The 25,989-nt window shown below is 36.8% G+C and overlaps 1 protein-coding gene across 1 annotated transcript in view; it reads right to left on the reverse strand.

Moving 5' to 3' along the window:
- Nucleotides 1-397: 397 nt before the first annotated feature.
- LOC150077060 (cAMP-dependent protein kinase inhibitor gamma-like) overlaps nt 398-25,989 on the reverse strand; it is a 34,602-nt gene continuing 9,010 nt past the window's right edge. The window contains exon 2 of the mRNA XM_090385777.1: nt 398-510. Coding sequence (XP_090241903.1) covers nt 404-510 — 107 coding nt within the window. The 3' untranslated portion in view covers nt 398-403. The remainder of the gene's footprint in view (nt 511-25,989) is intronic.

Raw genomic sequence — 25,989 nt, forward strand, 5'->3', positions numbered from 1 at the left:
ATACTTTTTTCTGCACATTAAAAAACAGTATCTCTAAAGGTATATTTCATTTACAGATTCTTAATGACATGTAATCACTTGTTTAAAAATTAACATTTGTGCATTATCTAGTAATTAAGTCACTTTTAGATGAGCATTAGCATCTTGGTACAAAAGAGTCTATTAAATGTTACAAAATGTTTTATCTTCAAACGATAAGAAAAAGATCCAACAAGTGAAAAATGCAAATACCTGACAAATTTTATATCTTATGACTAGGATATCTTTGGCACTACCAATTTCTGAGTCCTTTTCACTCTTATTACTGGACTACAGAAGATCTCCTATCTCCTACTTCCTCCAGCTTATTTTTAAAATTTTATTCTACTGTATACATATATTTTTTTCTTTTTTTGTACAATTATTACGATGCAGTACCTGCATTCTGTGAATTAGATGTAGAAGGATGATTGGTAGTATCCATGGGTTCTGTATGCTGAGCACATGCAGCAGATCCACTTGGTGAAGAATCTGAAAGTATCAAAACTAATTTAATTTGTTAAAAACTCAAAAACAGTGATATTCCAATTTTTGTCAAATAGTTCTCTTCGGTCACCTTTTCTTTCTTGTTTTTACCTAAAACAAAACTATATATATTAGTGATGCCAACAAAATTACTAATCAATACAAAAATTATTGATAAATCTGGTAATACATATTGTTATAGATGGTTTGCAGATGTTTTATAGTTTGAGGACCTCCACATATACAACACAAAGCCAAACTTTAAGAGAAATGGACGTTAATCATGACACAGAACCTACACCATCTTTAAAGCAGTTTTTAACTACTGATTCATTAGTGCTAATCCTTTAACCCTTCTATGAGTATAGATATATACACTCAGTGATCACTGAACTGTGACCACCGCATCCATAAAGGCCTATGCCACATAGCTTGCAACATAAAAAGCTGAACGGCTTCATACACTAGAGCAGTGGTAATCTGCATCTGGTCATGCAAGTCAAAGTGATAAAGTATAAGTTATGGACGTAATAAAGATATCATAAAGTTTCAAAAGGGCACGATTGCAGGAGCTCGCGAATTGGGTGCTTCCATAGTGGAAACAGCAGTTATCATTTGCTCACAGCCCACTGTGGTTAAGGTGTACAAAGAATGGTGTCAAACCAACTCCCACTGACAGAACTGTAAATAATTACACAAGGTGAATGTTCGTGGTAATTGAAGGGTGCAGCATGTTGTACTGACTCAATGGCTGGTCACTGTGTGACAATTAACATCACAATACAATATGTGGAATGCAAGAACAATATCGCAAATGATGATGCCCTGCACACTCAGATGTATGGGGTTCCACAACAGATGACCCAAGAGGCACTCTCTCTCTCTCTCTCTCTCTCTCTCTCTCTCTCTCTCTCTCTCTCTCTCTCTCTCTCTCTCTCTCTCTCTCTCTCTCTCTCTCCACTGCTGATCATCATCAATGTGAATGCTGTGGTGTCAACAACATGGTGGTTGGACACTAGAAACAAGTGTGCTGATTGTATGAGTCCAAATATCTGGTGCAATATGCTGACAGATGCCACTGTGTGTGGAACAAGCAACACAAGCCCACAGACCCATCAGGCACAGTGCCCATTATCCAGGCAGGTGGCAATAGGTACTTAATACAGAACATGTTTTTCTGCCAAGAACTAGGACCAATGGTGCATAGGAATCAACATTTCGGTGGTGAGGTTTACCAGTAGCTCTTAGAAGACCACGTGCACCCTGCCATGTTGCATTTTGGACTCAAGGAAGGTCCCTTCGGACTGGAGATGCACAAATGTGACACAAAGGGTGACAAGTAATTACAGACCTATTAGTTTAACTTCTGTTCCAGGGAAAATAATGGAATCACTGGTTAAAGAAGTGCTGTAGGATCATCTAGACAAGATTGCAGTAATAATTCAGACACTGCATGGGTTTGTTAAGGGGAAGTCTTGTCTGACCAATTTGATTGGATACTATGATGTGGTCACAAAGGAACTGGATGCAAAAAATAATTTTGATATCATATATTTGGATTTTAGGAAAGCTTTTGATACCGTTCCACATGGAAGACTATTGTACAAATTGGAGCAGTATGGCATTAAGGGCAAGTTGCTGCTATGGATAAAGAGATGGTTGAGTGGGAGAAGACAGAGTGGTAATCAATGGCCACTACTTTTCGTGGATAATGTGATTAGTGGAGTCCCCCTGGGTTAGGCCCATGGTAATACACTCAGGACAGTGGAGAAGGAAAAAGATTTGGGGTAATTGTGCAGTCAAAATGAAGTTTTCTGAGCAGTGCAGACAGGTTGCAGGAGTAGCTCATGGTGTCTTGTAAATGATATACAGGAATTTTTCTAGCAGGGATAAGGAGGTGATTATCCCTTTGTATAAGGCCACACTTTGAGTACTGCATACAGGTCTGGAGGCATCATTTTAGGAAGGATGTAGAGCTGCTGGAACCAGTACAGAGAAGGACAACGAGATTAGCGAATGGAACAAAGGGTTGCTGTTACCAAGAAAGCCTTAAGTTCGGTAAATTGCAGCATTGGGAGACTAGGCACCTTCGAGGTGATTTAATTGAGGTGTATAAGGCCTTGAATGGTTTGAACAAGCTCAATGCTGATGGGATTCTTCCTCTTGCTCAGATTACTCACCTGAGGGGACATAAATTCAAACTGAGGAAAGAGAATTGTAGAATAGATGTGCAGAAATTTGCCTTTAGCCAGTGGGTGGTTGAGTGTTGGAACAAACTTCCATCTGTTGTAGTGGAGGTTGACAACAAATAAATTCAAGGCAGAACTAGATACACATTTGTAATGAATGGATGGGTGAAAATGGGAAGGTTTTTTTTTGGCTGATGCTATATAAGCTTGCTTTCTTGCATCATATGCATCTACTAATGCTAATGCTATTTTTTCCTGGACAGAAACATGATCTTCCAAGACAATAGTGCACCATGTCATCAGGCCCGCACTGTGCACAAATGGTTCAAGGAATACAACGAAGATATCGCATACCTTGATTAGCCTCCAAACACACACACACAAAGGTATTTCAAAACAGCAATAAGAAATTGCCTGATATGTATAGATTTTTTGAAACTTTACAATGATATATTGCAATCTACTAACTGTGTTTACAAGTAATAATAGGTATTTTTTATATATAGTTTTGAAATTTGGTGTGGGAATATCATCTCAAATTTTAAATAAGATTTGAGATAACATGCATTAACACAAGCTGAATTCTCTGTAATCCAGATCCAGAGATTGATAGATATCAATCAAATAATACATATATAAATGTAGAGGATATAACTGCAAAATAAATAAATAAAAAAAAAGCATAATGATAAAGTTTCATTTTTTTATAATTTTTTCAACTTTTTGATCATTTTTTTGAAACTTCTTAAATGAAAATTTAATTTTGATTTTATTTGTGATAATAATCGCATTCTAATATTCAGCTATAAATTACAGCTGAACAGAACAAATAATTTTAAAAGCAAATTATGTACATAGTTTTTCAATTTTCATAAACTTTCCTTAAAAAATTCACTCTTGGCATGCATACGGTTAACAATTAATCCTTTAAGTTACTAAAAATGCAATGAAAAAAATTAAAGCTATGGTTGATATGTATCTACTTATTTAAACTATTAAAAAAAAAAAAAAAAATATATATATATATATATATATAGGGTGTCCGTAAATGTTTCTGATTTTGATTTTTTTTTTTTATTCGGAATTACTTCAAGCTACACTTATGAAACACACACCGGCTGAAAGAGCAACTTAAGTTTTATGAAGGTACATAAATTCATTGGTAAAGCTCAGTGTGGGCACCATGAGTAACTTGAACGATATCACAATGACATTCAATCTCCTGCCACATGCTGTGCTTCATTTCGCTATCAATTTTACCAAAGGCCTCTGCGATCTGTGCCTTCAGCTCCTTCAGTATCGTTGGTAGTGGAGGGATGTACACATTGTCCTTCACATAACCCCAGAAAATTAAAAAATTAGCATCAGATCAGGCAACCTTGGAGGCCATTCCACATGGCCTCCACGCCCAATCCAATGCTAAGGAAGATATTCGTTCAGGTATGACTTCACTTCATTATGAAAATAACAAAACGCTCGTACTAAGCACGAATTGATGGTTTACTCGGAGGAGCCTTCCCGTACTTTGATCGAAACTGTTGCTGCATCATAACAACAGATTTTTTTTTTCATGAAATGCTAACACACAGAACGCTTTCTCCGGCCCGGTCGCCATTCTGACGAATGCAGCACTGCATAGTGGGTAGAATGCAAAACTGGCAGTCAAGTACCAATTTTAATAAAACTTATTGAATTGATCTTTCAGCTGGTATGTGTTTCATGAGTGTAGCTTGAAGTAATTCTGAAAAAAAAATACATCAAAATCAGAAACATCATTTACAGACACCCTATATATACAGTCAGACCTCTTTAACGAACTTCACATAGCGAATTTTTAAATCGAATTTTTTGATTTTCTCCCTGGTCATTATATTGAAAACAGTTTCCGTATAACGAAGAAAATTTCCATATAACGAACTGATTTCAAGAGATCTGAGTATGCATTGTTTGCACCTCTGGCCTTTAGGCAATAAAGCTGATGCTGTAGAAAGCATGAATTAAGAGCTAAAACATTTTATAATTTAATGGTGCCTGTAAAACTCTGCAGGAGGAAACTGGCCAACCATGGCATGGGATAGAAAAAGATGGTAGTTTTGGAGAGGCATCTACCCAGCAATGGGTCAGCAATGGCTAAAAATAAGTAAAACCTATACAACTTATACACTATGCCGAAACGTCCCACTGGTCAGCTGTCCACAGCCACTGGCAAAGATTAAAGCATATTCCCGACACGGGCATTGGCTCTGGTCAACCTATTTTCTACCGTAAGCATCCCATCAGAGAATTAGGAAAGAGTGATTTTATTTTATCAAAAAATTTAACTGTTGGTTCAAAGAAATTAATCATCCACACTTTCACTAAATTTCACCTGTCTCTGTTTACATGGTAGCTACAAGTGGTTCAGCTTTGTTTTAACTGCTGTGCAAGTAATCTTACAGAGTATAAGAGGACATCCTTGAGTGTAGCGTGAAAAAGTGGAAGTGCTTAGTAGTGTAGATAGTGGCGTTAAAAAAAAAAGAAATCGCTTTAAAATTTGATGTCCTTGCCAGCAGTGTCAACCATTCTGAAAAACCCTGTTTCAATTCTCAAACTGTTTGAGAAAACGGGACCCAGTCGGAAGCATGCAAAATTATACCTTTGAGAAGATGTAGATGAAGCAGTTTTTAAATGGATGAAGTTAATTCGAGACCAAAACATGCCGATATCAGGGGTATTACTAAAAGAAAAGGCTATGGGGTATGCATCTTTTCTGGGGCACAAAACATTCCAAGCCAGTTCTGGTTGGCTGACAAATTTAAAGAGCATCATGGCTTAATCGACAAGTTATTTCTGATGAAAGTGGAGTTGCGATCGAAGAAGACTATATCCATTGGAAAGAAACAGTTTTGAAAAAAATTATGGAGGATTACAAGTACAAAGACATATTCAACATTGATGAAACATCTATTTTTTAAATGTTTACCAAACAAGACACTGACTTTTAAAGGTGATGAAGGCTTAGGTGGTAAAAATAGTAAGGAGAGAATTACACTCTTGATTGCAAATATAGCTGGTAATGAAAAATTGAGGCTTTTGGTAATAGGCAAAAGTAAATAAACCCAATGTTTCAAAGGAATAAAATCTTTAGAGTTGGACTACAACTAAAATTTCTGAGCAGTGGATTTTAAATTTCAATAGAAAGACGATGAAAGAAAACAGAAAAATCGTGTTGATTGTCGACAACTGCCCTGCCCACCTTCACTTGGTAATTTTGAAACTTACAAGTGTGAAGCTTGTTTTCTTCCTTCTGAATAATTCGTCTTAACTGCAGCCAATGGACCAAGGCATTATCAAGAATTTGAAAATGCACTACTGAAGGTGCATACTGAAAAATATTATACTCAGAATATAAACCAACCAACCTATATATTCTATTATAGATTTGTGGATGTGCAATTAGAGTAGGCAAAAGTGTGGAATCAAGATGTGATGGAAACAATGATTAAGAATTGTTTCACAAAAGCAGGTTTTGCTAAAATGATAATTAACAGAGATGAGATGAGATGGATAAACTACTAGAAAACATTGAGCTATCTTGGGAAGAGTTCTAAGCAAGGTTTGAACAGTGGAGAAATTGTTCTTGACGAATTTTTAGGAGTTGATAATGATGTTATAGTAGCCGAATATCCGAGTGACTCCAACATTGAACGTATTTAAAGAACTAGTGACAATATCAATGATGAGTTGGATGAAAATGAGGGCAATATTAAACTTTCAAAACAAATGTTGGCAGCATTTGAAACTTTGCATTGAGGCCTTCAGTGGAAAGAAAATGTAACAGAAAATATATCTGAAGTATTTAAAGTTTAAACAAATGCGAACATTTTTATGAACTGTGTACAGTAGAATCCAGTGTACAACAAAAAATAACCACATATTTTACACATAATTCTTAAAAGTGTACTAATAAAATGTGGGCATCATATAAGAAGTCATTTCTTAATATGTATGTATTAATAAATTGTTTTAAAATGTTAGAAAATTTATTCATTCCCACTTCTTTCCCATCTTTTACTATATTTCTGAATTTACAGTATTTTTCATTGCTGAAAAGGTCATATTTCTTTATAACGAAATTTCAGTATAAGGAATTTTTTCAAGGGAATCATCGATTTCATTATACAGAGGTCCAACTGTATATCATATTAATATATTGTGAAGAAGGTTATAGAATGACAATCATATTACGATATATACCTAGACGGATCTATGGAAAACGCATAGTATATATACAAAAGGTAAATATATACATAACTTATTGTTGTATACCCACAATTCGGCCGACTTCATCTGGGGTAAATTTCTAGGTGGTAGATGACTTTCATCAACCGGTGAAATACCACCACTTTGCTTATTGGAGGCTTGAAGTGGTGAAACCCATGTTTAGTCTCTAGAGCAAAGTTTCCGGCATCCCCTCCCCCATACTTCTCCTTCAACCCATGCACGGTACTAAGTACTATAGGTTTTGATACCTTTCGTGTTTGGGGTTTTCATAAAAAAAAAAAAAAAAAAAACCACCCAAATTGAAAGTAAAACAGTGATAAGGGATTCTCTGTTTCTGTGCTGATCAATATGCACTATGGCAAAATAATTTTTGAGGTTGAATGTTATTGGTTTTTCAATCTCAAAAATTATTTTGCCATAGTGAATATTGATCAGCACAGAAACATTGCTGTTTTATTTCAATTTGGGTGGTTGTGAGTATACAACAATAAGTTATGTATATATTTTCCTTTTGTATATATACTATGCATTTTCCATAGATCCGTCTAGGTATATATCGTAATATGATTATCATTCTATAACCTTCCTCACAATATATTTATACAATATACAACACATTATGGATGTAGTGTATCCATTGCCACCGCAATAGCACTAGCCCATATATTCAGTATATTAATGTCAGTATATTAATGATATATATTAAATGAATACCATACTACTCATTTAATATATATATTTAACCTCCATTCCACAGGTCTTTCCCACCCGGTGTGGGAGATTGGAGGTTCTATCAACCCACAAGGGCGATGATATTAATGCCAATATAGAAATCTAATTGTTTGTTTGGGTTTTAATGGCACATCAGCAACTAGGGCTATAATGTGCCAAAACCACTTCCCATACAAGATAACAGTAAAAATTGCAGTGACATAATGACTTAGGTCACTATGTATGTGTAGAAATATAAATATGGTCAAGGTAAACTAAGATAAAAGTATATTTAAATACAAGAGAAAAAGTTTATTAATTTTAAAAACCTAAAAACAGCTGACACATTGTCGTTGTATAAGGCTCAGTCAGATGGGTAAAAACATTAAAATACATAAAATGTTCCTGTCTATATTGTGGATATTCGGTTAAAATATGATAAATGGTTAAAAAGGTGTTACGATCCTCACATATAGGAGAATCATTTGCCCTCAGCAAAAATTCATGCATAAGATGACTATGCGGAGATGAGCTAGAACAACTGCCTCTCTACGGTTCCTGTGCAGACTCAACTGCCAATGTTGGATAACAGGCTTTATCTGATATAGCTTGTTTGTGACCTGGTAAAAATCGGAATAAATGAAAAGTAAGCCAGTATAAAATTACCTGACAAATGCTGCTTGATTAAACATTTTTATGTTCCAGAGTACTGAAACAATGCCTTTTTAATAAAAATCGGTAGTGACTTACAAATCACCTGTAGTATTCAAAATGAGTCCTGACTCACTGATTTTTTTAGTGGAATAATTACCATTGCTGGGAAACATTATCCAAAGTTATATGGGCAAAATTTAAGATGGGATTTTGAGCTGAAATTTGTTTATGTATATAGTCCAGCTGAAGCTTCAAAAAAAAAAAAACGTGAAATAAAACAGTTCTTTAATATATTAGAAGGAGTAGTAAAAACTAAAGAAACGGAAAGAATACTAATGGTTTTAAACTTAAATAGTAGGGAAGGAAACAAATTATCCAAATTTTCCTAATTTGAAGAGAAAAGATACACCTAAGCCAGTATAAAATTACCTGACAAATGCTGCTTGATTAAACATTTTTATGTTCCAGAGTACTGAAACAATGCCTTTTTAATAAAAATCGGTAGAGACTTACAAATCACCTGTAGTATTCAAAATGAGTCCTGACTCACTGATTTTTTTAGTGGAATAATTACCATTGCTGGGAAACATTATCCAAAGTTATATGGGCAAAATTTAAGATGGGATTTTGAGCTGAAATTTGTTTATGTATATAGTCCAGCTGAAGCTTCAAAAAAAAAAAAACGTGAAATAAAACAGTTCTTTAATATATTAGAAGGAGTAGTAAAAACTAAAGAAACGGAAAGAATACTAATGGTTTTAAACTTAAATAGTAGGGAAGGAAACAAATTATCCAAATTTTCCTAATTTGAAGAGAAAAGATACACCTAATAGTAAAAAGCTACTAGACTCATGCAAACCTCTCAGTTACAAAATTAATGCACTGTTAATTACAAACAGTACTCAGCATAACAGTAGCCAGCAGTTTATGTAAGAAAAACATAATTGACTATATAATTATAGAACAGAATATGATATTAGAAGTGAGCATTATCTTTTGTTGAGCAATATAAAAATATTAACTGGTGACAAAATAAGACGTATAAAAACAGACAAAATCGAAAGACTCATATTTGTCAGTAATCATTAACCCTTTTCTGAGTAAACACACACACACACGTACGTGTGTGTGTGTTTGTACATGACAGAGGGAAAGACCTACAAATACCTGGGGATGATGCAGACTCAGCAGCTACAGCACAAGGAAATCAAGGCTTGCCTGACTGAAAAATACTATCAGAGACTGGTCTGCCGAAAGCAAAGCTGAATAGAGGTAAAACAAAGTTAAAGCCATACATACCTATGCAGTCCCAGTGCTAACATACTTCTTTGGGATCATAGATATGACTAGCACCGAGCTGGAGGATATCATGAGAAAGACAAGGACAATGATGGGCAAGAGCCGCCAACACCACCCGAAGTCAGCCATGGAGAGACTAACAATAGCTCGGAAAGAGGGAGGAAGGGGCCCGATAGATCTCATTGAGAAACAGAAAACAGCGATAGCTAACCTGAAGGATTACTTCCAGAAACACACAGCAGCACTCTACTGGGCCATAAGGAAGACAGACAAGCGGTATACCCCACTCAACCTAAGCAAGGAGTCCACCCAGATAGCACAAACGAAGCTAGAAAGATGGGCAAAGAAGACACTCCATGGCAAACATTACAATGATCTCCATCAAGATCACATAGATAAAATGGCTTCCAATGTAAGCTCTTCAGGATGCTCTTTCCCAAGACTGAAGGATTCATGCTTACCATCCAAGACCAGGTAATCTACACAAAGAACTATAGAAAATACATCGCTGTTTGTTTGTTATTTGGTTTTTTAGGAGCATTAGCAACTAAGGCCATATTGCTCCGGGATATGTGGTGGTCATTCCCTGACCTTTCTGCATCCTCCGTCTTTGGTGGTGACGGGCTCGAACCCCGGTCTAATCAAGAAGCGTGTGGTACGCACTGCTGCTCCTTCCCACCTGGCGGAGATGCCACAAAAAAATACATCGCCAAGGAGCCCAGAATATCAGGTGACACATGTCAATGATGCCATCTATCCACAGAAATGATCCAACACATTACCTCAGAATGCAAGGTGATCATCCAAACTGAGTACACTCGTAGACACAACTGGGTAGCCAGGATAATACATCAGGAGCTAGGAAGGAAATACCAGTTGATCAAATACCATATTAAAAGTATGAACCCCAGGCAGTACTAGAGACCTCAACACATAAACTGTGCTGGGACCGTGCTATTATAACGCACAAGACAATACCACACAGCAGACTGGACATAACCCTTGTCAACATGAAGGAAAAGGCTACCTATCTGATTGACATAGTGGTGCTCAACACTGACAACCTCCAGAAAAACCCATGAGGAAAAAAATCAGAAAGTGCACATACCTAAGTCAGGAGATCAAAGAGATGTGGCATATGCAACAAGTAACGACCATCTCAATCATCGTGTCAACCACTGGTATTGTGTCAAAGACTCTACATAACAGCCTAGCAGCAATAGGTCTCCCAGAGAACACCTACGGCGCCTCCGTAGCCAGGTGGGAAGGAGCAGTAGTGCGTATCACATGCTTCTTGATTAGAACGGGGTTTGAGTCCATCACCACCAAATATGGAAGATGTGGAAAGGTCAGGGAATGACCACCGCATATCCTGGAGCAATATGGCCTTAGCATTAGCATCAGCATTAGTAGAGGTATTTGATGCAAGAAAGCAAGCTTATGCAGCATCAGCCAAAAAAAAAAAAAAAAAAAGTAAAATAAATAAATAAAAAATAACCACTTCCACTTCACCCCTCTGTTCGTTCGAAATACCTGTCCAGCTGGGCCTTAAAACTTATTTAGGCTATCAACTTCCACGACAAGGAATGGAAGTCTGTTCCATCTACCAACCACCCACTGGCTAAAGGCAAATTTCCGCACATCTATCCTACATCTATCTTTCCTCAATTTGAACTTAAGCCCTCTCAGGTGATTATTCTGAGCAAGAAGAAGAATCCCATCAGCATTGAGCATGCTCAAACCATTCAAGGCTTTGTACACCTCTATCAGATCACCTCGCTGCTGCCTAGTCTCCAGACACTGTAATTTGCAAAACTTAAGCCTTTCTTCGTAAGAGCACCCCTTTGTTCCATTCACTAATCTTGCTGCTCTTCTCTGTACTCGTTCCAGCAGTTCTACATCCTTCTTGAAATGAGGCCTCCAGGCCTGTATACAGTACTCTAGGTGTGGCCTGACCATTGCCTTATACAAGGGAATAATCACCTCCTTATCCCTGCTAGAAAAATTCCTATATATCATTGACAATACACCATGAGCTACTCTTGCAGCCCTTCTGCACTGCTCAGAGAACTTCATATCTGCCTGCACAACCACCCCCAAGTCCCTTTCATTCTCTACCACTGTCAGTGTAGTACCACAGAGTTGATACGTTGCTCTGGGGTTGCTGTTTCCCATATGTAGTACTTTACATTTGTCAATGTTAAACTTCATTTGCCACCTCTCAGCCCATCTGCTCAACCTTTCCAGATCCTGTTGCAGCAGCATAGTGTCAGTAGTGTCCTTGACAACCCTGCCAACCTTCGTATCGTCTGCAAACTTGGACATTAAGCTTGATATACCATCATCAATATCATTTATAAATACAGAGAACAATAAAGGACCCAATACTGAACCCTGAGGGATTCCACTAATAACATTAGTCCACGATGAGCAGTGTCCATTGATTACCACTCTCTGTCTTCTCCCCCTCAAGCACCCCTTTATCCATAGCAGCAATTTGCCTCCAATGCCACACTGCTCCAATTTGTGCAGCAGTCTTCCATGTGCAACAGTATCAAAAGCCTTTCTAAGATCCAAGTATATAATATCAAAGTTATTCCCTGCATCCAGTTCTTTTGTGACTGCATCATAGTATCCAATCAAATTGGTCAGGCAAGACTTCCCCTTAACAAAACCATGCTGTGTCCGAGCTATAACTGAAGTCTTGTCTAGATGATCCTGCAGTGCTTCTTTAACCAGTGCCTCCATTAATTTTCCGGGAACAGAAGTTAAACTCACAGGTCTATAATTACTTGTGTCAGTCTTTGATCCTCCCTTGTGAATTGGGGATACATTTGCACATCTCCAGTCCATGGGTACCTCCCCTGAGTCCAAGGATGCTCTCATAATTATGGCTAAGGGTTTGCTTACTTCCTTTGCTGCCTCCTTTAATATAACTGGATAGATACCATCCACCCCAGGTGCCTTTCTTGTGTTTATCTTCAACAATTTCTCCTCCACTTTACTCTCAGTTATTACAAGATTCTCTAGCTTACTGCTAGAGTTGAATACGCCTCTGGCATTCCCCTCGCTGAATAACTCCTCATGTGTGAATGTCGATGCAAAATATTCATTTAGCTTGTTAGCTACCTGAGCAGTTTCATCAACAGTTGACCCATCGATATCAAGTGGACCAATCTGATTCATCCCCTTCCTTCTAGAGTTTACATAAGTAAAGAACTCTTTGCTGTTTTTCTTCGCATCACTTGCCAAGGATCTCTCGTAATCTGCCTTCGCCTGCCTAACCTCCTTTGTAACTTGGTTACAGATCAACTTGTATCTATCATAGGCTTCTGTGTCACGTGTTAATTTGTATGTATCCCATGCATTTTTCTTCTCTGCCATATGACTCATTAGTTCATCTGACATCCATTTAGGCCTAAACCTTGAACAATATTTCTTAGTTGGTAAGTAAAGCCTAGTAGCTTGCAAGATAAGTTCTTTGAATGGTTCCCATTTTGAATTTGCTGTTGGTAGCATCATCAATTTATCCCACTGTATAGAATTTAAATACTGTCTCAGTCCATCGTAGTCGCCTTTACGAAAGCAATATCCCTTCCCTTTACCCCTAATGGTAGTTACCTCTTTGAGTAACTCCCACTTCAGAACACTGTGATCACTGCCACCTAGTTGTTCATTTATCTGCAGATTCTTAATGCATGAAGAATCACTACTGATAATCAAATCAAGAGTATTACTCCCTCTAGTTGCCTCCCGAACATGCTGATGTAGAAAACAATCATCCAATAAATCCACAAAAGCCTTGCTAGTATGTGAGTGACCAGCCCCCAAATTCCAGTCAATATCTGGGAAATTAAAATCCCCCATTATAAGACTCTCTGATTTACTGGCCCACTCTATTTCTCTGTACAGTTTCTTATTATACTCATCAGAGTCATTAGGCCTATAGCACACTCCTACTCTCAATTTTGATCTCCCAATGCTTATGTCACACCAAACTGACTCGACACCGCACTGTCCAGTGATGTTGACTGGCTTCACTTCCTTGGATTTTGTGTTTCTTAACTAATAGCATAACCCCTCCTCCCTTCCTATCCTGTCTATCCTTTCTGTAGACATTGCTCCCCAAATTCCAGTTCTGCATTCCTTATATCTGTGTGATCAAAATAAATGCTAATGTTAATCAGCAATGACTGATGTGTACCTTACATCTATTCCTGTCTGATTGAGCTGGTGCTCTTATCTCGATGTTGTTAATGCCTTAGTTGTTAATGCTCCTAAAAACCAAAAACAACAACAACAGAGCACCTACAAGGAACTCCAGAAAGTTGCAATCCTGAACACCTGTAGGATAGTCAGAGAGTTCCTCGACCAACAGTAACACCAGACATAACAACCACCCTGTGTACTTGGTAGCAATACCCGTCAAATGATGGAAACTCCCAATCAGGGAAAAATAATATGAGCAACAATAACAAAAAGTAATAATAATAATAAAATGAAATTAATTACTTAAAAATATGATAAAAAAAGGTAAGTCCCATATCCATTGGTGGATTAAAGACCAGAGATACAGCTATACAGCAGGGAGCCCAAACCCAGACAGAACCTCAAAAAAGAAAAAAGTAAAAAAAAAGAGGCCAGAAAAAAAATATCCATCAGTGGAGTGCATGACCAGTGGATGGCAGTCCAGTGCCCAGGAGCCCCAACCCGGGCACCAGCAAATCCCACCTCAAAATACAAAGCCAAGAAGGAAGGAGAGAGAGAGAGAAAAAAAAAAAAAAAAAAAAAGAGGGGAGTAAGAAGAGGAAAAAGAAAAAAAAGAGAATAGTTTGGTGGATAATGTCCGTGTTAGTATCATCATTATCTGAGAACTACGGCTGGTGAAATTTTCTGCATAGGCTGATCCATGAGAAGGAATCCGGTAGTACAGCCACTCCATGACTTACGTAACGGTTGCATTCCAGGAAACACTACGTAAGTCGGAATTTCCTTAAAAGCTTATGCAGCACTTGCAAGTATGTGCACTGAATTTGATTGAAGCAAAAAAAAGAAATGTTTGATGAACTTGTAAATAGAATTACTTATTCAATTTTATCTCATGCGCAGGAAAAATTTCAAAATTGTACAAAATTACAAAAATTTTACTTTAACGTGGAAACCAGCGCAATGCTTGAACCTATTAAATCAACCATTGCTTACCACGAACTTGGCTTGGGGTTCGCAGTACTTACCCATAATATCTTCATAAATACTTCTTGCTTTTGCTTAAGTGGCCATTACACTTAGGGGGACTTGCTTCTGAATCTGATTTTCCATTCATATTATTAATAGCTTTTCCATCTTTGATATAGCACCTTGACCACCGCATATCCCCAGAGCAATATCGCCTTAGTTGCTAATGCTCCTAAAAACCAAATAACAAACATATAGCACCTGAATGCTGTTTTGTGGTCACTGTTGATCTTAAATGTGTTGATCCTTTAATATGTTATTTTATACGTGCAATAGTATTCACTGTTGAAGGAGCGAGACCTAATTTCAGTGCCATAGATGACAAACTTTGTCCTGCTTCGCAAGAAATGAAGAATTAATCATCTTCATTTCTAAATCAATTTTGTTTCGTTTCCTAGAACTGCCAGCACTTGCACTTTCTGTTGGTCCCTTTCCCTTCACCATTGTAATAAGTAAATAGAAATGAAGAGAAGAATCTGAAAATTTATTTATGCTTTTTTATATGATTGAAGATTTCAGTGAAGGGGAAACACATTTCACCATAATAACGTAAAAAACCACACAATTCCAGTTATTGGTATTATCGCAAATGCAATAAGATCGAGTTTACTACCTGTTTATAATAAATTTCTCTAACAGAAAAGCCCAATAAACCAGAAAGTGCAAATTGTTTTTATTGTTTTATGCTGTGATCTCCGAAAATGTGCCTGAGAAAAATATCACAGAGGCATACAAAATTGAATCTTATAAGGGAACATATGATAACAAGGAAAGTGTAGTGCATTCTCCGGCCAGACCGCGTAACCCTTCCTTTCAGCCAATAGTAGCATTTGTAAACGTGTTTTGTTTTTGCACCTTTAGTTTAAAGTGATTTTTGTGTTGTGCTTATTTGACATAAATTTATATAGAACTAATACAACTTCCATTATAAAAATGAACTTTTAGAGAGTTAAATAGCAAAAATTTCAACTTCTGAAGTCTGGGAGTGAATTACGAAAAAAAAAAAAAAAAAAAAAACAATGTGTTTTGGGTTCAATTACGATATTTTCACAATACCTCCATTTATTCCTACAGGATGCAAAATATGTTTCCATATTTTTTTCAGTTTGCACCCAACAGGCAAAAACTTACATAAAGCTGAATTTATGTAAGTCGAGTATTACATAAGTCAGGAAGTGCCTGTAATTGGATCCAAGCATCAACAGTGGCAAGTAGGTGGTTGTCTATATGCAAGCAGTTGTTTTTGGTAAAGAAAATCCTTAGTAGCAAAGTCCTGAAGGAATAGAAAGTTAACCTTTGAGCTTAGCAGTTTCTTCCTGACCAGGAGCAAGCAAAGGAAAAAGGTATGTCATAGGCATCTGTAAATCCACATACAGGTGACAACTGAAAAGGACATGCCCCCAATTTTCAGTCGCCACAAATACACAGAGGTGAAGCTGTAAGATGGAATTCAGCCAGTTTGCCATTTAGTGACCCATGCCCAGATATGAGAAAAAACGTATATAAATTTGGAATAAACCAGCAAGAATTATTTTCCGAGAAGAAAATCAACTGGAATGAATTTGTACGTTACTCATCCCTTAGGGAAGTTATTCCAGTTACCTTGCCACCGCCGAATCAAAAACTTCCAGCAATGTGACTTTTCAACCTTGGGATCAGTGTTAGTGTTAACTATAAAAACCAAAAATTAAATAGAAGTCCCATGTCTCATATAAAAACAAACAGCACGGAAAATAAGCAGTAAATTATGGGGTAAACAATAATTAAGGTCCTGCAGGGCTGGGGTTAATACAGTTCTGCAGGCCTGACACTTCGCCATAAGTATAGACTGCAGGATGGAAGATAGCTTATTCTGCACACTGACTTAACAGGCAAGCCAAAACTAGATACCAGCACCATAGGTACAAATTGGGGGCAAATGCAGCTTTATACATGAGATGGAGAGCAGTGATTCAAACCCCAAGATTGTTTGGAAATGCAGATCAGAGTACATCCATATCAGAAACAGCGTGTCACGTCGGTTGCTCACAACCAACTGTGGTTAAGACGTACAAAGAATGGTGTCAAATGGGTCAAACCACTATCAGAAACAGCGTGTCATGTCGGTTGCTCACAACCAACTGTGGTTAAGACGTACAAAGAATAGTGTCAAATGGGTCAAACCACCTTCTGCCAACAGAACTGTAAAGGACTACGCAAGGTGGATGTTCATGGTAAGTGAAGGGCGGAGTGAATTGTACAGGGTTAACGGCAGATCACTATGTGACAGTTGACATCACAATACAATATGGAGAATGCAACAATATCCAAAATGACAATGCACCACACACTCAGATGTATGGAGTTCCACAACATATAACCCAAGAGATACCCTCTCCTCACCACTGGCTGATCGTCAACAGAGAATGCTGTGGTGTCAGCATGATATATGGACACTAGAGAACTGGAAACAAGTGTGCTGGTTGGACAAGTCCAAATACCTGGTGCAGAACACATGGATGCCTTTGTATGTGGCTCAAGCAACATGAGTTGTTTAGGTGATGGCTGCTATTATCCATGTGAAAAGCAGCCCAACATAGTATTAGGTAGGTGGTCACAATTCAATGATATAGTAAACTCTAAAATCTGGCACCCTCAGTGACTGAGGAAGTAGACTTTAAAATTTTCTAAATTTCACAGAGGTACAGTGATTGAGCAGTTTTGAAGATCATTTCCCAATGAATATTAAACACTAACAACTGAATTTGTTTAAATCTGCAAACATTCATTATGACTAAAAGATGGTAACAGTAGTGGTAGTTAAAATGTAAATAACAGTCACAGCAAATGTTGTTACGTACCATAATGTCAACTTTAAATGTATGCCCAGTACAGTATCAGAGAGAATATCAATGAATGTACCTCAGAGAAAATATACTTTTGTACTTGGAGAATAATACAAAAGATTAACCATTCTTAAGAAATAATTATCACAAGGCATGTGCAATCTTTATCAAGTTATGTAACATTTAATTTATATTAATGTACTGTGGAGAAATTCAGTCAATTTCTTGCATGTATTTCTCTCTCTGCTATAGAAAGATCACCAAATTTCATTTCTGAAACTTGGTGACCTTTCTATAGAGAGAAAACAACAGGCGATCAAGGTCACTCACTAACCCCCTCCACAGTAGTAGTATGGTGGTGGGAAGCCAATTAATTGACCTTGAGCATTTCTTTTTTCCCTCTCTACGTTAGTATGCAGGAAAAAACTTATGCACCTGACAAGCTATATGGCTAGTTATAATGGCAGCAAAAACACTTTGCTTTTAATGCTTAATCTAATACTAAAAACTAAAAATAATGCTAAAAACTAAAACTAATGTTAATATTAATATTATCATTATCAATCCATTCATCCACATGACCATTCCAATTTAACAAAAAGATATAGACAGTATGAATCAGAGCTGTAATGCCTAATATGTTCTACGTTGATATTAATATTTGTAAAATAATAAGAGGAGTTTACCTCAATAGAGTACGTAGAACACTTCTGTAAAAAAAAAAAAAAAAAAACAATGCATAAATGATATTGAATTTGGACTTCGTAATATTCCACACAAAGATTTATTTATTCAACAAGTTAACCAAGTAGTGAATAACATAAAAGAAACACGACTTCCTAAATTGAATACACATGACAGTTCAGCTTTACGAGAACTTTGGGAAAATAAGGACATTATTATACAGCGGGCAGATAAAGGAGATACAGTGGTAATACTAGATAAACCTGATTATATTAATAAGTTAGATTCAGTTGTTTCAGATACCTCCACTTATCTTGAAGTAAACCCGGCACTGTTTACCAATTTGGTCAACAATACAATAAAACGTTAACAACGTATCGAAAAAATGACTACATTACTATTGCTCAGTTAAAGGAATTGAAGGCCAGAACATACAATATTCCTGCACTTTTCAGTCAGATAAAATTACACAAGACTGGATTTCCTATTTGACCTATTGTTTCCTACAGGAACTCGGCATTTTCATCCTTAGCCACACATGTATATAGCATTATAAAACCCTTTAGACAGGTAATACAATTTGGGATTAAGAACTACGATACATTATTTAATAATCTTAAAGACTGTAGACTTGGCGACAATGACAATTTATTCTCACTAGATGTTACCTCGTTATAAACGAATGTAAACATTGAATACACATTAGATATTATTTGGAATATGTTAAATAATAACTCGATACCAATTAATTATACGAAGCTACCTATTAAGGAAATTTTTCACTTAATTAAACTGTTAGTTGAGGCCAACTATATCACCTTTCGAGACAAGGTGTACAAACAAATTTTTGGATTGCCAATGGGTTTGAGCCTGAACGGCTTAATGTCAGAGATCTATCTCTCAATGATTGAGCATATACATTTGACACCTTTTTGACCCCGTATCACATACCTCTCGTTTCTTGAAAGAGAGAACAATGAACAGCATTTCATTCGTATTAAATTTAGCGCGCTCAATTTTATTTTAGTATAAATTAATTTTCTATAACCGCGAAAAGAGATCTCTCTTTTATAGATTTCTAGTTATTACTGATAGTAGTACTATCCAAGACATTTTACATTCATTTAATAATATTCATTCTAGGCTCAAATTTATATTGGAAAGGGAGGATACGGATACAAAGTCATTAAACTTTCTAAATTTCATGCTTACTCAGGCCTCGAATAAAATCGAATTTAGCATCTATCGAAAACCTACAAACACAGGTATGCTTCTACATTATAATAGATATCACCTGTTCACCTACAAACACAGGTATGCTTCTACATTATAATAGATATCACCTGTTCACCTACAAAATATCGATTATCTTTAATCAATTTCTAAATGCCTATAAATATTCAACGACGGGATCTGCTTTGGGCTCAGAAATACAAATATTAACTAGCAGGTTCTTAAACAGGGGTTATCCCCTTGCCACAATAAACCAAATTAGGGTACAGGCTAAGGATAGGATACAAAATACTACGCCAACCAACAATAGTAATATCAAAAAATACTTGCTTTCTGTCCCATACATTGAACAGTGGCACAAACAGCTTAATAGATTCTTTAAAGATACCGAATTTAAAATTGTGGCCAGGCCAATACAGAAATTACACACTATACTGAACAATCACTTGGTTCTTCCCGCGTCTGCAACACAAATTAATGACCTCGTATACAACATTTCTTGCGGTAATTGTGACTCATCTTACCAAGGTTTGACGCGTTTTTCTCTGAATATTCGTGTAAATCAACATGAAGCCTCAGTTCGTGCTTCTCGTTCAGCAGCGTCAGAAAAACATACTTTTTTATTTAATGAGGCCAAAATACTTAATGTCTAACGTAATTGCAGAAACCGTAAAAATTAAATTACACGAGAATTCTGTTAATGTTCGTCGGCCATATTTGATCTCCAACGCGTGGACCTTTGCGCAAAGACAAATAATCACTATTTAAGTTTCCTGTTCAACCTTATTCAGTAATTTTCATTCCTGTGATCACGACATACAGTCGAAAAGCATTGTCAGCTTCACCAAGGAAAACCGTTTTGAATATTTTGTTAGATTCTTTTTAATATTTTTAATTGTGTTAAATTGATTTTTAATTTTCAATTATTTGTTACTCTAATGTAAGTTTTTCGATTTTTTCGTTTTAATTTCTGGAGAGTATCACACGGAAGTGTTCTACATACTATATTGAGGTAAACTCCTCTTATTATTTTACTAAAAAATGTAATAAGAGCCAAAACCAGTAGACTAATTCACATTAGTAACACCTCAGAACAAATTATCTACCCGTTACCCAAGACAAAACCTATTTTAATAACAAATAATATGCCACAAAATAATATTAAATTGCTAATATTACTATTAGTAATTACGTTTAGGCATGTGTAATATTTAATATTAATGTTAAATATGCCTATAAATATTAAATTCAAAATAAACACATATGCATGCCATATGAGCAAATTTAAGTAAATTAGACCAAAACATTAGTCTTTATAGTCATTGATGGTGTCCCCCCTGGGGGCACCATCAATGACTATAAAGACTAATGTTTTGGTCTAATTAACCGTCTAATTAAACCGTCAACATTAAATGCATTTTGTAAAAATGTATGGCCAGAGTCAGTTCAATCAGGACATATGGTCGAACCAGCAGAAAATGAAATCGGTGCAAGAGTAGAACTTGCTAAGTCAGTAGGAGGAGAAGGTTTTGATGATATGACTGCTGAAGACGATCAAGAATTACTGGTAGAAAAAAAAAAAACTGGAGAAGTGGATTTGGTGGAAATGGCATTGGAGGTAAACCAAATGAAGTCAGAGGATAATAGAGCAGATGAAAATTCTGACGTTCCAAATTTTATGCTAAAAAGCATATGGGAAGGCATAAACTTAGCCAAGCAATTAGAATCTTATTTTTTGAATGCAGATCCTTTGACTAAAAGGAGCACAAAGTTAGCATTAGTAGAGGCACATGATGCAAGAAAGCAAGCTTATGCAGCATCAGCCAAAAAAAAAAAACCTCTCCCACTTCACCCCTCTGTTCGTTCCAAATTCCTGTCCAGCCCAGCCTTAAATTTATTTAGGCTATCAACTTCCACAACAAAGGATGGAAGTCTGTTCCACTAACCAACTACCCGCTGGCTAAAGGCAAACTTCTGCACATCTATCCTACATCTGTCTTTCCTCAATTTGAATTTATGCCCTCTCAAGTGATTATTCTGAGCAAGAGGAAGAATCCCATCAGCATTGAGCATGCTCAAACCATTCAAGGCTTTATACACCTCAATCAGATCACCTCGCAGGTGCCTAGTCTCCAGACACTGTAATTTGCAAAATTTAAGCCTTTCTTCATAAGAACAACTCTTTGTTCTGTTCACTAATCTTGTTGCCCTTCTCTGTATTCGTTCCAACACCTCTACACCCTTCTTAAAATGAGGCCTCTAGACCTGTATACAAGTACTCAAGGTGTGGCCTAACCATTGCCTTATACAAGGGGATAATCACCTCCTTATCCCTGCTAGAAAAATTCCTATATATCATTGACAAGACATCATGAGCTACTCTTGCAGACCGTCTGCACTGCTGAGAAAACTTCATATCTGCCTGCACAATTACCCCCCAGGTCCTTTTCGTTCTCTACTACTATCAGTGTAGTACCACAGAGTTGATACGTTACTCCGGGGTTACTGCTTCCCATATGTAGTACTTTACATTTGTCAATGTTAAACTTCATTTGCCACCTCTCAACCCTCAAGTTCAAAAGGGAGCTTAAAACATGCTTAGTCCATACCATGAAATTTACAAAGGTCTATCAAGCAAAAGCAAACAAACCCAGATTACTGATTTTTTAAAGAGAGCAGAAGATACACGAATTCCAGATGATGCAGAAGAAAGTTTAGAAGGTGAAAATATTCTGCGACAGAGAAAACGTCCTTGTTTGATTGTGCTTAGCAGCAATGAGGAGGAAGAAAATTAAATGAATGTACATTATCTGATATATATGTATCACAGTTTGTAAGACATTTGTTCAGTTATTATTTTTAATAAAAATTAAATTTCCCATATTTATAAAAAATAGTGTATTTTTGTTAGCTTTTGGAAAGTAACTGCCTTTATTTTTACTCATTCTTAGTCCCGAATAACACGGTTTCACACTACAAGAGATTTTATAGGAACCTAACTACCGTGTTATACGAGGGTTACCTGTATATAAAAAAATGGCATATTATTTATCCAAATTTCTTTCAAAATTTCTAATATGCTATATTATTAAAATTTCCAGTACTATATTTTATCTTGGTAAACCACCTCCTATCATTCCTAGTATACTCCATTCAATGCCTCCTGTGGTCTTCCATCAAAAGGATGTCAGAAGAATTTTGAAGAGTCTTGATACCAAAAAAGCAGCAGGTCCTGATTGGTAATTCTCCACTTGTTCTCAAAACTTTTTTCACTGAGCTTAATGCTGTTCTGTGTGATCTTTTTTTATTTTCTTAGTCCATGGGTGTTTTCCCTTCTGCTTGGAAATTTGCTCATATCCAGCCAGTTCCTAATAAGGGTGACAAATCCTTCACATCCAATTATCACCCCACTGCACTTATTTCTACTCTTTCCAGAGTAATGGAAAAAATCCATTAACTGCCAACTTCTAAACTATCTAGAACCCTTCCATCTGATCAATGATTGCCATTCTGAATTCCATCAGTGAGAATCCACTGATGATATACTGGCTTATGTTACTCATCTACGGGTAAATTCAATGGAAAAGTCTGGTGAAACTCAAGCAGTTGCTCTTGACATTTCAAAGGCTTTTGATCATGTTTTGCATAATGGTCTTTTAAATTATCTTCCATCTTATGGTTTGGCAACTGTTTTTTATAATTGGGCATTCAGTTTTCTCTCAGACCGCTCATTGTGGGTGATGGTAGATGGAGGTCTGTCTTCTAACTTCTCCACTAATGCTGATGTTCCTCAAGGTTCAGTTCTTTCTCCCACTCTTTTCCTCTTGTATATTAATGACCTTTTCCATTGACCAGAAAACTTATACATAGTTTTTCTGAAAACAGCACATTGCCTTCCATCTTCCAGTTTGAGAAACCTTGCCCTGCTCAATTAGCAGGGCAATTCACTTTATTGAATATCCGCTACCAATCCCTTAAATACTGATCTCCAGGGGGCAAAGATAACTTAGTTAAATTTAATTCTTCTAAAACTCAGTCCTATCTTATATCTCACAAAAAGGAGTCTTCTGCCCCTATGCTTATCTTCAATGACACACTGATTTCTAGACAATATCACATATCCCTATTGGGGATAATCCCCAATAACTTCCCCTGACTTCTAATCTCTCTTGGCATACGCACATTACAAATATTGCTTCCTCTGCATCTAAAAAACTGGATTTTATCTTTCGCTCTCAGTGTTACTTTTCTTCCAAACAGCTGTTCACTCTGTACAAATCGCAAATCTACCCTACCATAGAATACTGTTCCGACATCTGGGACAGTGCCCCCCAAAACCTCTCTCAAGCTCCTAGATTCTATTCAAAAGAGGGGGGCAGTTAGGTTAATTAATGACCCGTCTCTAACAAAATCTCTCCACTTTGACTCAAACATTCTGTTTATGCTGCATGCCTTTTCTATAGATACTTCTGCAGATACTGTTCTTCTGAATTTGCTTCTATAATTCTCACTCTCTTTTCTTCTCTTCCAAACCAGTCCCATCATTTGCCACAGCCAGTTTGCATCCTTTAAACTGTCCAACTTCAAACTCTTTATTCATTTAACTTCTGTTTTTTGGAACAACCTCCCTTCACATGTATTCCCTGAAAATTACAATCTACAGAAATTCAGGTCTAATGTCAACAAGTGTCACCTTTCATCTTCTTAACCTTCAACCCATGCACGGTACTAAGTACTACAGGTTCTAATATGTCTTGTTCTTGGAAGGTTCCATAAAAAAAAATAAAAAAATAAATCACGAATTGACCATAATAAATACCCACATCTAACACATTAATAAGTGCTTTCCTTTGTTCATTATCAGTTGAAATTCATTTGGTTGGGAGGATGTACATGTATACATATATGTATTATAGGTTAACTTGCTAGGCATTCACTGGCTATTAAATGTTGTAGAAAGGTTATACCAGTCCTGTGCCCAGCAGATAGCATTTTTTTACTATATTTAATTAGTAGTATTTTAATTGCAATTTGTCAGTAACTGTGACCCAGTATAACATCACACGTGTGCTTTTTTTTAATGCAATATATGCTCAGTGGCAATTATGAACTTCCTCTTTTCTTGCCTACTGCTGCAAGTAGTAGGCTATTGTTGTTGTTGTTGTTTGGTTTTTAGGAGCATTAGCAACTAAGGCCATATTGCTCCGGGAATATGCGGTGGTCATTCCCTGACCTTTCTGCATCCTCCGTATTTGGTGGTGATAGGCTCGAACCCCGGTCTAATCAAGAAGCGTGTGCTACGCACTGCTGCTCCTTCCCACCTGGCTACGGAGGCGCCTTGCAAGTAGTAGGCAAGAAAAGAGGTGTTCTTCAGTCTTAAGTATGGTATTCTTCAGTCATAGGTATGATTTTTTCTGATGCATACCCAAACAGCTTTGGGTTCTAATGCCAATTTGCTGTTAGTATCTCCTTTAACAAAAAATTTAATCAAATTAATTTTCAGATGCTAATTTCAAAATAAAAAAAAAATTTACTGTTAATGGGAGAACAGAAACAGGCATGCATAAGCCATCCATTTTGTTTGGTTAGTTCTCTGCTTAAAGTCCCTGACAAGTAGCAGAGGAATGTACATATGGGTGAATGGATTGATAGTGATAATATTATTATTAACAATAGTTTTAGTTTTTAGTGTTACATTAAACATAACCAAATATATTACCAGGGCCGCATTAACGCTATGGCCAAACTGGTCATAGACAAGGGACCTCATATATATATGTATATATTATATTAAAGGGGCCTCAAATTTAAATATGGCCGGGGTCCTCTTTCATCCTTAATCCAGCCCTGTATGTTACTACTAAATTGCATCTTTTGGTACACATAGCAGTAGTCAGCACTATATAGACTTAATCCATTTTTAATGCAACTGAACAGTTCATCTAATCTCACATAATTCCCATAATATACACTAATCTAATAATTATACTCTGGAAATAGCAGTATTTGCACCATATATTCGCCTTTTAGCTATCCCATACTTTTTCTCTGTACTGTACTATAGAGAGTACGAAACACAACACCACGTTATCGCAATTCTTCCCCCCCACTTTAGCGCACGCCTCTCTGGCACCACATTAAGTTAGGTCAGTAATTATGGTGCAAGACGGCCTCCGTAGCCGAGTGGGCAGGAGCAGGAGTGCAGTAGCACACGCTCTTTGAGTAGACTGGGGTTCAAGCCCCTGACTGCTGAATATGGTCGATTTGCCAACCCGCACTGGACCAGCGTGGCAGATTATGGTCCATTTCCCTCAACATGAATTGTTGAGGAGGCTTCCATCCTGCAGTGGGTTGATAATGGCTGCACTTGACTTTTTATGGTGCAATCCCAC

Source organism: Mastigoproctus giganteus, chromosome 12, assembly GCF_048544385.1.
Source record: "Mastigoproctus giganteus isolate SK-2022 chromosome 12, ASM4854438v1, whole genome shotgun sequence".
NCBI classification, from domain to species: Eukaryota; Metazoa; Arthropoda; class Arachnida; order Uropygi; family Thelyphonidae; genus Mastigoproctus; species Mastigoproctus giganteus.